Below are 12,191 nucleotides of genomic sequence, written 5' to 3'. Positions count from 1 at the left end.
GTTTGGAATTGGTTAATGGCTACTTGATTAGAAATACAAACCAATGCTCCTCAGTAGTGTTGTTCTCAAAGAGCATGTCAAATTCCTGAGACCTGATATACAAAGCTAAATACAGACCCTTTCATGAAGTGTTAGGCTCATATCCCATCATATGAACTAACACTCCTGCACCATCCCACATGCCTTTCACAACATTTACAATTTAAACACATGCAAGAATAATTTTAGCATCTCAAATTAACTCAGTTATTTCAGTTGCTTTCCACTTCACCAAAACTTAAAGTCAATCAGTAATTCTCAGTGGCAACTTGTTTTGTTCATGGATCAAAAAAGCCAGGATCATTCTGCCTGACTGAAGCACCTACACTGTGCCTACAATTCAGTGGCAGCAAACCTTATAAAGTAAGAACCTAAGTTCCTTTTGTCATTCAAAAAGAAAGGTGGGAGACAAGGTCCTAACCTGGTGAAATATGTTCCTACACTTAACACTGCCCTTTAGAGGCCTTCAAAGGCCTTTCCCTCTCCTTGCTGACTACAAGAAATGCTGGCACTAAGCATCAGAAATGCAATCCTTACACAGTTTAAAGCCCTTCACGGAGCTTAGGAATCACAGAATCTTCTAGGTTGGAAGGGACCTCAAAGTTCATCTTGTCCAACCGTCAACCTAACTGACAAAAATAGACACCCACACAACAAACAAGAAGCATCACCATCACTAAACCAGACCTCCCAGCACTACATCAATCCGTCTTTTGAACACCTCCAGGGATGGGGCCTCAACCACCTCCCTGGGCAGCCCATTCCAATGCCTGAGAACCCTTTCAGTGAAAAAATTTTTCCTAATATCCAGCCTGAACCTCCCCTGGCGCAACTTGAGGCCATTTCCTCTCGTCCTGTCGCCTGTGACTTGGGAGAAGAGACCAACCCCCACCTCTCTACACCCTCCTTTCAGGGAGTTGTAGGGAGCAATAAGGTCTCCCCTCAGCCTCCTCTTCTCCAGGCTGAATAACCCCAGCTCCCTCAGCCTCTCCTCATAAGACTTATTCTCCAGACCCCTCACCATCTTTGTCGCCCTTCTCTGGACCCGCTCCAGCACCTCAATGTCTTTTTTATGGTAGGGGGCCCAAAACTGGACACAGCACTCGAGGTGAGGCCTCACCAGTGCCCAGTACAGGGGGACAATCACCTCTTGGGTCCTACTCCCCACACTGTTCCTGATACAGGCCAGGATGCTGTTGGCTTTCTTGGCCACCTGGGCACACTGCTGGCTCCTGTTCAGCCCACAGGCGACCAACACCCCCAGGTCCTTTTCTGCCAGGCAGCTCCAGCCACTCTGCCCCCAGCCTGTAGCGCTGCAGGGGGTTGGTGGGACCCAACTGGAGGACCCAGCACTTGGCCTTGTTGAACCTCATCCCATTGGTCTTGGCCCATCGATCCAGCCTGTCCAGATCCCTCTGCAGAGCCTCTCTACCCTCCAGCAGGTTGACACTGCCACCCAGCTTGGTGTCGTCTGCGAACTGACTGAGGGTGCTAGTAAGGAATTGTCACCAGGGAGGCTGACAAAGCCCCTTCCCATCACTTTACAAAAGTCTTCTCTCACGTGTCTCGCATCCAACCCACACCAAGAACAAGCAGCGATGCGTGCCAAAGCGACCCACCAGCCGTGGGAGCTCACTTACTTTTCCCCTGCAGACGGAGCGCACGCACTCAATGAGCTGCCCTGTCTCCAGCTGAAAGGCTCGACACCGTTTCATCTCTTGATCCCACAGCTTTACAGCTCCCCCTTCTTTAGTGCTGAAAAGAAGTGTGTTGTGTTACCCGGGGTGTCTCCTTCTGCATAGGCTACAACAAATCCCATATGTAAATCCCATCGGTACTTTCTTGATTAAATAATAAAACATTCATTGAATCACCTTCCACTGTATTTAAAGACACCCCGCTATTGTGGAATAGAAAGTAAATAATAAAAATGTAAATGTTATCACACTTCATGCTTTAAACAGTACCATGCCTAATTTGTAAAAACCAAATGCTCTCTTGTCACTTAATCTCAAATCTCTGTCACCAAAATAAGCTCAACAAATATGTTATTCTAATAAAATGAAGAACTTAATAATCACAGAGTCTCCACTGGGAAAGGCTGTTTGTAGTTTGACAGAATTAAAAACATTAAGAAAAAGCCACTTAGCTGGCAGGAGCTCACACAAAGAGCTTTTAGAGGTGTTCATATCAATTGCTAATTTGAGGTTCAGTATGTCCTTTGCACATCAGGTGCATTACTGTGACCCTTAAGTGCCCTAATTATTAGTCCTTTACTTATGAAGACACCTGTGCACATTATGTAACAGCGTGCTGCAGTACAGATAGCATTTATCTCTAGGGAGCAGGGTGTACATCTAGGATATTGGATAAATTAAAAAAAAAAAAAAATCAAGACAATAGTTGCGCCCTTTAGAAAGATTGTGTGTCTTACGGTCTCTCCTTCCCTCCTGTAACAATGAGTCCATCTCGGAGAGTTGTGTACATTGTAAACACTGGTCCTGTGTGAGCTTTTGCTACAAGTCTAATCAGAAAATGCTCCTTCCAGACGTAGACATCTCCATTTATGGCACCGGTAAAGGTAAGGTTATTCTGCAACAAACAGCAATGATCTCTGTTATAATAAATAGCTGAGCAGTTTTGTGCAGCTGAATTAAAATTATTTTAGCTACTGAATTTCCCAAGAAAAGTTAACTATGCAATAAGTGAAGGAATTAAAAGCATCTGCATCAAGAGAAAGAGTTTCATGAGTTTAATGACTGCACTCTAATGGTGTTTCTTTGAGATATTGTAAATCCTAAGTGCAGGGCGCATTCATCTCATGCATCTCATCTTGAGATCTTTCACATGCATGTGCTTCTTTTGCTATGCATGTGCTGGCGAGATGGATGGCAAGTTACCATGACTGAATCCTAAGTGCCGTTCCTTTCTTCTCTGAGTATGTGCCAGTGAGAATCCCAGTACAGGTGACTGGCAAGCATGTTGAAAATGAAGTGTTTAAACTTAAATGCGGAAGTAACTCAACCCGTTATCTATTTAGACATCACAGCAATGGCACAGTTTCTCATAAAAGCTATGAAACTCCTCCATGGAACAAACTGGTCCAAGGTCTGAGACTCCCTGAGGAACGGAAAAAAGTAGCAAGAATTCTGCATTGCAAATGCTCTCAGAAATAACAGATATCAGAAAAAATCATAAGGGAACCCTTTCGACAGGGGTTCAAAGGAAAGTTCTGCTATTGCAGAACAGCAATGGTGTCTGTTATAGGAACTGTGGGAAAGAAGCCCCAGAATGACTTTCCACCATTTGCATCAAAAATTTAGTGTGGCTGCATCCCAGCATGACCTGTTGACTTTGGCATTAAATGGACCTGGATGAAAGAGTGAGGTCCATGGCTGCATGGAGAAGCAGAGGGTATGTGCAAAGCCCCTACTCTATTAAGAACAATTTACTCATGCCCCTATGACATTGACTCGTACCTCCAGTGGGATTCAGTGACACATACTCGAGGAAGAAAAAAACATCCTGCATGAATGACATATGCTAATGGAGTAGAGTTCACCTGCTGGTTTTGAAGGTGCCCCTTACAAGGTCTTAGTTTTATTATTTTAGAAAACAAAACGTTGGACCGTTTCTATGCAGAAAGTACAGACAAGCAATTTGTTTATTCTCATATTACATTCTACTTTTTTAACCTCACTCTGGGGGTCATTAGCATCCATTACATTACTCATATTTTGTACTGGAATAATGTAATTGGACTAGAAAGAAATGTTTGGTATTAAGCAATTTTTGACAATGAAGCTACTTGCTTTGGGCACAAAGATGAGGATTTGGGAACCTAATTTTATACATTCACATTGCGCACATTGGTACTGTTGTCCAGGGTGATTGATTAGGAGCAAGAGGGGTTTTTTTTAAATTGGTGATTTGTATAATTAATGCTTAACCTTTGCAAAGGTTATTTCTGGATGAAGCAGAACCTATTTCAGCTGCTTTTTCACTGTTAATATGCATTTTTTCCTTAATTATGAAGTATGAAGCACAGTGCTAGGGTTCCTTAATGATCATACAGAAGAGTATTATATTATGTCACCATTAGTTGGATCACTAGCATATGTCATTCTAAATAATGTCAGCAGAAAAAAAGGTTGCAGAGCCCATACACAAAATAACAGTATTACATTTTTCTAAGTTAACCACTGAAGTGCTAAATAACTAGCAAAGTAAAATGATAAAAGCCATGGCAGCTGATGCTGTAGGTATGCACAGACATTAATAAAACATGTTCCCTGACACAGAAACTCAACCCTGTTTAGAAAACTTATATGAGGATCTAAAGGTGTACAAGTTTCAAATTAAATGTTTAACTAATAAGCAAGAGCTCCATGGTCTTGCACTGTCCACACTGTACTGGATTTCAACAAAGGAAATTGACACTTGCAGTTTTAATAAATATGTATGATAAAATTCTGTAGCAAGTAATTTGAACTCACTGCTCCGAAGGCAACAGAAAGCATGGTTTGCATTTTGGCATCTTCCATGGAACCAATGACTCCTTTCTTATAAAGCAAAGCACTGCCAGCTAATGTCCAGAACTTCATGTGTTTTACCCCAACAGACACAAACTGAGTGTCTGAATCTGGGCGGAACTCTACAACGAATATCCTCTCCAGGTGTCCTCCCCTGCTAGCAACTTTAGCCCCTGTTTTAATTAGGAAAGGATAAAAATAAAGTTAAATTTACCTGCAAAATTAAGCTCTGATATGACTTTACAAAATAAATTGACTTGGCATTGGACTAGAGAACCGTGTCCCAGATGCTGAAAACTAAGTAAATCCCAACATTAGTTAGTGTATCAAATAACTTAATTCATGCAACCGGCAGGGTCCTTGGTTATTCCGTTGCATCCAACAGTTTTAGGAAATGCAGATTCAGGTTTTCATAGCATGATTAGTCTCCTTGGTCAGGGAAATAACAACACTGAAATTCTGAATATCATCAATGAGTTACTGTCTGGTGAAACGCGTAGGGAAACATCTAGTGAGCTGAGACACTTCTCCTCTTCCCTCCACCATTTCTGAAGATGACAAATCATTTCTGGAAATTACTTCACAAAAGCCTATCTACAGCACAGAATTTCAAGTATTTTAGGAAGAAAAAGAAAATACTTTCCTTAATTCAACGGAATTTTACATTAAACAGCATTCTTTCTGTAATTTACTTCTATTTATAATAAAAGTTTAAAACTTATTTTCTTAATCATATATTCTAGCACTCTGCTGTCTCTTTTTTTGTGATTTTGTGACTTAAGGGAGCCATGATACTCAGAGTAAGAACACAAAGCCATTCCAAAAACTTTAAAAGCAAATTCTGTTACACAGGTCTGCTATGCTGAAGGACCATGATTTTTCCTGACTTACCTTCTTGCCATCTCCACACTGTGATAGTATGTTCTGGATCGATTCCCACTGAAACCAGAAGTTTGCCAGTTGCACTGAAGTTAACATAGTTGACCCCTTTGGAATGGAAGCAACGCAGCATTGAAACCGTTTGCTTACTCATAGCATCCCATATATGAATTGTAGGAGTTGTACCTATGTGCAAAAAGAGGTATGAAGAGAATTAATTTAGCATTTGGAAAGCTTCAGTGCAAAACAGGCATTTTTCAAGAACAGTTAACCTAAATGGACACTTATAAGTTGTGGGGTTTTGTTTTGTTTGAAGATTAACACCACTCAAAAAAATCATAATAGCTTGCAAAACACGGGGGGGAATCATTGTATTTCATGAAGCAAGACAAATTCTAAAAGAACAAGATAACATTTATGAAGAACCTCATGCAAAAGAAATTGTCTGTAGATGTTTCACTTGTATCCGCGATTCACACAGATACAATGAGGTTACATGAAACTTTTACATTACTCTGCTGACTAAAATTCACAAACAAATCAGCCTTACCTGGAAATTCTGTCATATCACCTGCATTGTGAGAGCAATGGCAAATGAGGAAGCACCAAGGGAAAACAACAGGTGAAATAAGTCATGTTACTAATGCTGAAGTGCCAGCATCAGCACCAGAAAGAAAAAAAAATTAAAAATTTGAAAATGGATATGGATTAAATCAACAAAATAAATAAACAGGAATATTGTTGAACTTTTTGGGGTATATTGCTTTTTATACACAAATATCACAACAATATTTAGCATTTTTGAATTTTAAAAATGGTATTTAGAAGAAATGCTAAAGACATGCAGTTTTTAAAAAGTATTAAATTCAAAAGTTAAATCAATCTGTACGTATATAGAAAATCAACAAAAATCAGAAACACTGATTTCATGGGCTGTTATTCACAAACTAGAAAAAAGGCCTTTAAGAGTCACCTTTTCCATGTCATAGAAATCAGAAGTGGAGCTTTGACAATATGTACAGATTTTTGTGCTTACTCAACGTTCAGATTGAAATGACAGCACTTTGTACAGGTGGCAAAGACAGTTTGTCAAGGTGTTCATGTACTACCATTTTTATGTCCCCTGTTAAGTTACTTATTACAGAAGTTATGGACTTGAGTCTCCTTCTAGAATGATACGAATTAGAATAACACCATTCTTTTTCATGAAGTTAATTATTCCACTATTAAGCTTTTTTAAATGAAAGGCAACAGATCCTTCTCAAGTCTTGGGACAAACTACCCTGCAAATACAACGTTTACCCTGCAAAAAGTACTAGGGAATCTAACAGGACTTTCCATATAAATAATAAACACGTAAGTATACATCATTTCACAACTGGCCCCCTACGTGTCATAACTTCTGTTGAGATTCCACTATTTCTTTCCTTTTCCATATAGCTTTTGTACTTCTGCATAGTACACTTTCATTGTTGTATTTTCACTGGTAAGCATTTTACTGCTCAACAGTGCCTCGGGTACAGGAAGGGAAGAGGGAATTCTATAAATCTTATGATTACAGATTAAAGTGATGATTTAGTACAGTTTATCAAAGCATGCTTTCAAAAATATGACTGCACTACAATTAAATCTAGAATTCAATCAGAGATGAAACTGAAATAATAAGAAAATCTGGAAGATTGATTACCTCTTTAAAATCAAAGAAAAAGTTTGAGGTCAGTAACACTAGCATGTCCTGGTAAAATTCGTACACAGAAAAGCCCAAAATAAATCAGTGTCCCTGAAAATTTTTTGAGTTAAACTTTGTTATATGGAGAGTCACCTACCGATCTGGCTGGTAGCCACGATGTTTTTATACTTTGGGTGCTGATTCACAGTTAGGCAGAGAATGTCATCGGTATGCTCCAGGTAGAAACTCTGACTACCTAATAAAATTCAAACACGTTTTTTATTCACAACGGTATTGAATTAAAAAAACACCACTGAAGCAAAGACTACTCCAGCAGCCTGTTGCTCCGTTCAGGCTGTAGTCTCCAAGAGCAGGATGGGGGTAGGGCTGTAACTACACCAACAGCTGCTCCACTCATTCCCAGGCACCAGTAACCACTGCACTGTGAACATAACCATTAACATCTATATATAAAAGCAATATTTGGTAAACTGGCTATGTCCAGGGAACCAGGAATCAGCCCAAGATTCATCCTGTAGCCTCCCTCAACTGCACGAAAAAGCAAAACTAGCAAATACAGGCTCCAGGTTTCCTGGTAAATTGAAGCAGCCAGTGGGAAGCAAAGTCTGTTACCAAAGCTCTGTGAAGTTCCTGCTTTGCAATATCCTCCCAAGGGAAAGGGCCCAAAAAGAACAGATAGGACTGTGCTTCCCAGCTCCATGGGTCAGAGGCCATGCTCATACTGGAGTACCCAAAGGTCACCAACGGTGACGGCTTGTCTGCCTCTGCCCGTCCCTGGCAGCAGAGCTGCCGAGTGCACTGGTTCACTGTTGCACCAAGAGGGAATAAAATAAAGCCAAAATTCCTTTTCTATCTGGTTGGGGGTTTTTTGTTGTTGTTTTGTTGCTGCTGTTGTTGGTTGGTTGGTTGTTTTCTTGAGATACATGAAGAACATGGAGATGCTGGTTCTACCACTTGGGGACAGACATATTTTCTGGTGGTTTTCCTCCTCTTCATTACCCAAAAGAGAGGGAATATTTCTACCCCTTCCAAAGTGCATCTTGCAGCATACTGCATCAAAACATATCCTTCTCTAGAGTATGACTTTGCTAAAACAACTCAAAATGAAACATGAGATGCTACTGCTCCTAGCACTTTGGAGGGTACTAGTCATTTCATAACCCAGGCTCTCTTCTCTGAGAAAGCCATTCATGTGTCCTCAGCGAGGATTTTAGCAAGGAATAACTACAAAAATAGAAGAGGTGTTTATTACACTTCCTAGCAGAATCTCCTACCTGCCAAAAGGAACAGGATGGCTACACAGGATGACCTGAACAGCAGAAATTGTCAATCTGATATAATAGTCATCTAAATTTTTTTGTATTATCTTTCAAGATGCAAACGGTGAGAAAGATACAGGAATGTTAAAAATGTGAGACTTTCAATCAGAAATTTTTTACTTGCACAGCAATTTTTATCTCAAAGTATTGTTTCAAGTTGAATTACCAGTAGAAAGATTTTGAACTACTCCTGCTGCAGCTGTGTGGAAAATAATATCAGCTCCATCATTTAGATAATGAAGGTTGTTGCGACAATCAAATCCTCTGTATCCAAAAACATGGTCTAAAGCCAGCTCCTGGTCAAGTAAAACAAAAAGAAAGACTAAGAGTGAAATGAAAGAAGAAACAAGGAGATTACAGAGTTTGGATCACATAAGCACTATTCTAAAGTAATTACACAAGCTACAAATATCTTGTAAAAGCAATAGAATAATTAAACCATAATTAATCAGTTATCCCTGTTCTGCTACTTTATTGATGCATGACATTCTCACAGACTACAATGCTTTAATCAGTCAACTCAGACACTGCATTTATATTACTATTTCTTTAATAATACAGCAGGCTATAAATGTTTTGTTTCTGTAAATTTCCATTCAAAATATATACAATTTACAAAAAAGTTCCAATTTATTAATCTTCCCATCACAGTTTAATAGCTATATATGGTATCAGGTATTTGCATATATCTTTACTTCTACTTTAAGAGTCTTCAAAAATCATTCTCATAAACTACCAAATTTTAACAAACCAAATTCTGACCTTAAAGTCCTTATAAGAAGCAAAGGCAGGCTATAAAGTAACTCTACAATTAAAACACTAGTCAGAGGTGCAATTTCAGCTTGCAATACAACTTTTTACAATAAAATTACAACCGCCAAGGAAATTTCCTCCAGAAAAAGAGTGATGGTTAATGGATTGTTGTTAAAGTTGCTTTTAGACAAGAAGACAGACTTAATCTGTCCCAAACACAATTACAATCTACTTGCAACAATTTGAATTGACAGACCAAGCAATTGTTGCAAATTGTCCACACAGAATATTCCTTGTTCAGCATATCATGTGGAAATTCAAAAAAGTTGTTCAGGAGGCCATAAAGTTTAGGGGGAAAGGTATCTTTCCAAAGTAAATGATTGAATTTCATCATAAAAAGTCACGTGTGTGAATTTGAATGTGTGAAAGTGCAGTTTCTGACTGTATGTCCCTTGGGGTTATGTAGCGAGTGTGGGTTCTGCTACAGACACGCACACACTTTGGCTCTACCTATCCTTCAAATTAAGAAACAAATTTGGGATTTGGAGATATCTGATACTAAAGGTAAGAATCTGAGCTTCCTTCTGACAGAGGCTCCTGTCTATCACATCTTCCACTGTTTGCTACCAGAGCTGAAAGCTCTTTCTAGAAATTTCTCTTCCCTTCTCCCCATACATGACTTTAGCTGCTCTTGAAATAAGAATGAAATTCACCCAGCACTTAGTACTTCTAAAGCAAATGCAGAAGTATTAAGCATTACCTCAACCAGTTTCTTTTTTTTGTTGATATTGTTCTTTTGCAGTTTTTCAGGTTGAGGAGCAGCTCTGCTAACTGGTGGCCTGAAACAAACATTTAAAAAGAAGACAATCAATATGTTGGAAAACAAAATAAAACCTCCAAAACCACAGCATACACCTGGTACATGAACAGGAAATGGCCAATTGCAACTATATGAACTTAATGCCTAGCTTTTTTTTAGAATTGTACAATAAATTGACTAAAATCATATGCATTTTGATGGAAAGAGCAGAAATAATATTGGGGTAGATTTTTGTGAATGAGTGACAGAGCAGACCACCATACAGCAATTTTATTTTTTTTACATCATAATGATTTAAATCCATGGAAAAATCCTTGAATACTAAATGACAGTAAATTGTTGCTTTCAGAAATTATCTAAAAGATTTTCTACAGCTGACCTTTCCCCAACCTTGCTGCTTCTGAGAAAATCCATCGCTAAACCTTGACAAGACTTTGTTAAAATATTCTCAAAATCATATTAGAGAGAGACCGATTACATTTTGAAATCTACAAGTCTTTCATTTGTGTGAATTTAAAGACTAAGACTAGCAAAACATTTTTTTATAACTACCTTGTTAAAACTAGCTAAAAAAAAAGTAGAACACAGACAGAAACAAAATTTGATTTGTGCAAATGGTCTCTGAAGACAGATAACCTTTACAGCTACTATTGATCCTTCTGAGAAAAAAAACCACAACAGAGACACGAATCTAAGAGGAGTAGAGGGAGCTCAGCCTCTAGAAGCTCATGACCTTACAAAATCGAATGCCTGCTGCACAGGCTCCACTTTAGATGACCATTGTGTTAATTTAAGCATAATGATTCTCCCTTTCTGTGAACAGAAATTAATGAGGGCTAATTCTAAGCCTGTCAACAGCAGAACAGAGCCATAAAAATGGCACTGGATTCCGGGAGAAATTAGCCCATAGAAATCTGGCCCAGATTCTTTACCATTTTTGATCATCTTTTACTTAGAAAATAGGTCTTGCTAGAAGGTTGAGGTAGAAGTGGTGATGGCAGAAAACTAGATATTATGGTTAAGTGCATGCTCCAAAACATCACTTGATGGCTGCTGTTAGTAATACAAAAACCACCCCACTATGCCTTTAAATTCCAATTGCAGATTCTGGAGTTATTAAACAACAGTGGGGTTCTGCAAGTAAATAACCAAAATGGCTGGCCTCAATTTATTTAATAAACACCCCAATTTATAAAGCATTTCCACAGTTTAAGATTCCAAAAAGGTGCAAACTTGATATACGTTATATACTGTGAAAATTAGATTGCTCTTGTCCTTATACTGTAATTAGCATTAATTCTTATTTTTCAAAAAAAAAAAAAAAATTACAGAAGAATGAGGGAGCTGCTTTTTCTGGAATTGTATTTTTGATGGAAAGTATTAAAGGCAACAACTGTCAAAATGCACAGCCACAACACTTACTGCTACATAGCTAGAATACTTATTGCAGGAATAAGTAGCATGAAAATCTGAGCTCTAAAAAACACAGAACAAAGCTGGAAGTAAACAAACTAACCCCCTTCTTAAGCAAACAAGCAAACTCACTAAGTACTAGCAAAGTACATTAGCAGATGATCTTGTGACATTAAAAGAGTGAAAGAGTTACCTTGATCCCCTTGTAAGCAGCAAACAAAGCCAAGTAAGAAACTTAATACAGTTTAGGTGTACTTCTGACCACTTTACTCATGCACAAGCATTTTTAGAGTTGATCAGACATTCCTTTGTGGCACAAAACATGCTATTCAAGCATGCCAGCAAGAACTAAAACAGAAATTAAAGAGTGCACCAGTCTACAAATTCGGAAACTTCATACCCTGGGTGTACTCTGAACTAAGGATCCTACAGGACAGAGGGAAAAAAGGAAGCTACGTCCATGCTTCCTGCACACGTTATACTGAGGGAGAATGCCATTCCACGTTTGTTTATTTTCAGGTGCCTGACAGGGATGGAAACTGGTAGAAACTTAACAGTCTCATAAGCACTGTTGAGAATTTCATACAATGGATGCTTGTTTTCTATCCTAGTTTAGCCTGCAATTTAGCCTCATAATTGTTCATTGGTAGGCCAACTTACTTATGGGGACAGCTTGTACTTTTTTGTTCACAGGGAAACAAGTACCTTTATTTTCTCTGGAAGTGGTCAATCAAGTCATGTTACAT

General features: G+C 38.7%; 1 protein-coding gene across 1 annotated transcript in view; it reads right to left on the bottom strand.

The window, feature by feature from the left end:
• Positions 1-12,191, bottom strand: part of EML6 (echinoderm microtubule associated protein like 6) — a 132,965-nt gene that overhangs the window by 10,179 nt on the left and 110,595 nt on the right. The window contains exons 29-37 of the mRNA XM_014962408.1: positions 11,639-11,647; positions 9,973-10,051; positions 8,626-8,755; positions 7,277-7,375; positions 6,001-6,021; positions 5,463-5,636; positions 4,536-4,744; positions 2,474-2,631; positions 1,680-1,794 (exon numbers count right to left, since the gene is read on the bottom strand). Coding sequence (XP_014817894.1) covers positions 1,680-1,794; positions 2,474-2,631; positions 4,536-4,744; positions 5,463-5,636; positions 6,001-6,021; positions 7,277-7,375; positions 8,626-8,755; positions 9,973-10,051; positions 11,639-11,647 — 994 coding nt within the window. The remainder of the gene's footprint in view (positions 1-1,679; positions 1,795-2,473; positions 2,632-4,535; positions 4,745-5,462; positions 5,637-6,000; positions 6,022-7,276; positions 7,376-8,625; positions 8,756-9,972; positions 10,052-11,638; positions 11,648-12,191) is intronic.

Source organism: Calidris pugnax, unplaced genomic scaffold (assembly GCF_001431845.1).
Source record: "Calidris pugnax isolate Ruff unplaced genomic scaffold, ASM143184v1 scaffold147, whole genome shotgun sequence".
Lineage (NCBI taxonomy): Eukaryota > Metazoa > Chordata > Aves > Charadriiformes > Scolopacidae > Calidris > Calidris pugnax.
This window is presented reverse-complemented; position numbering and strand designations above follow the sequence as displayed.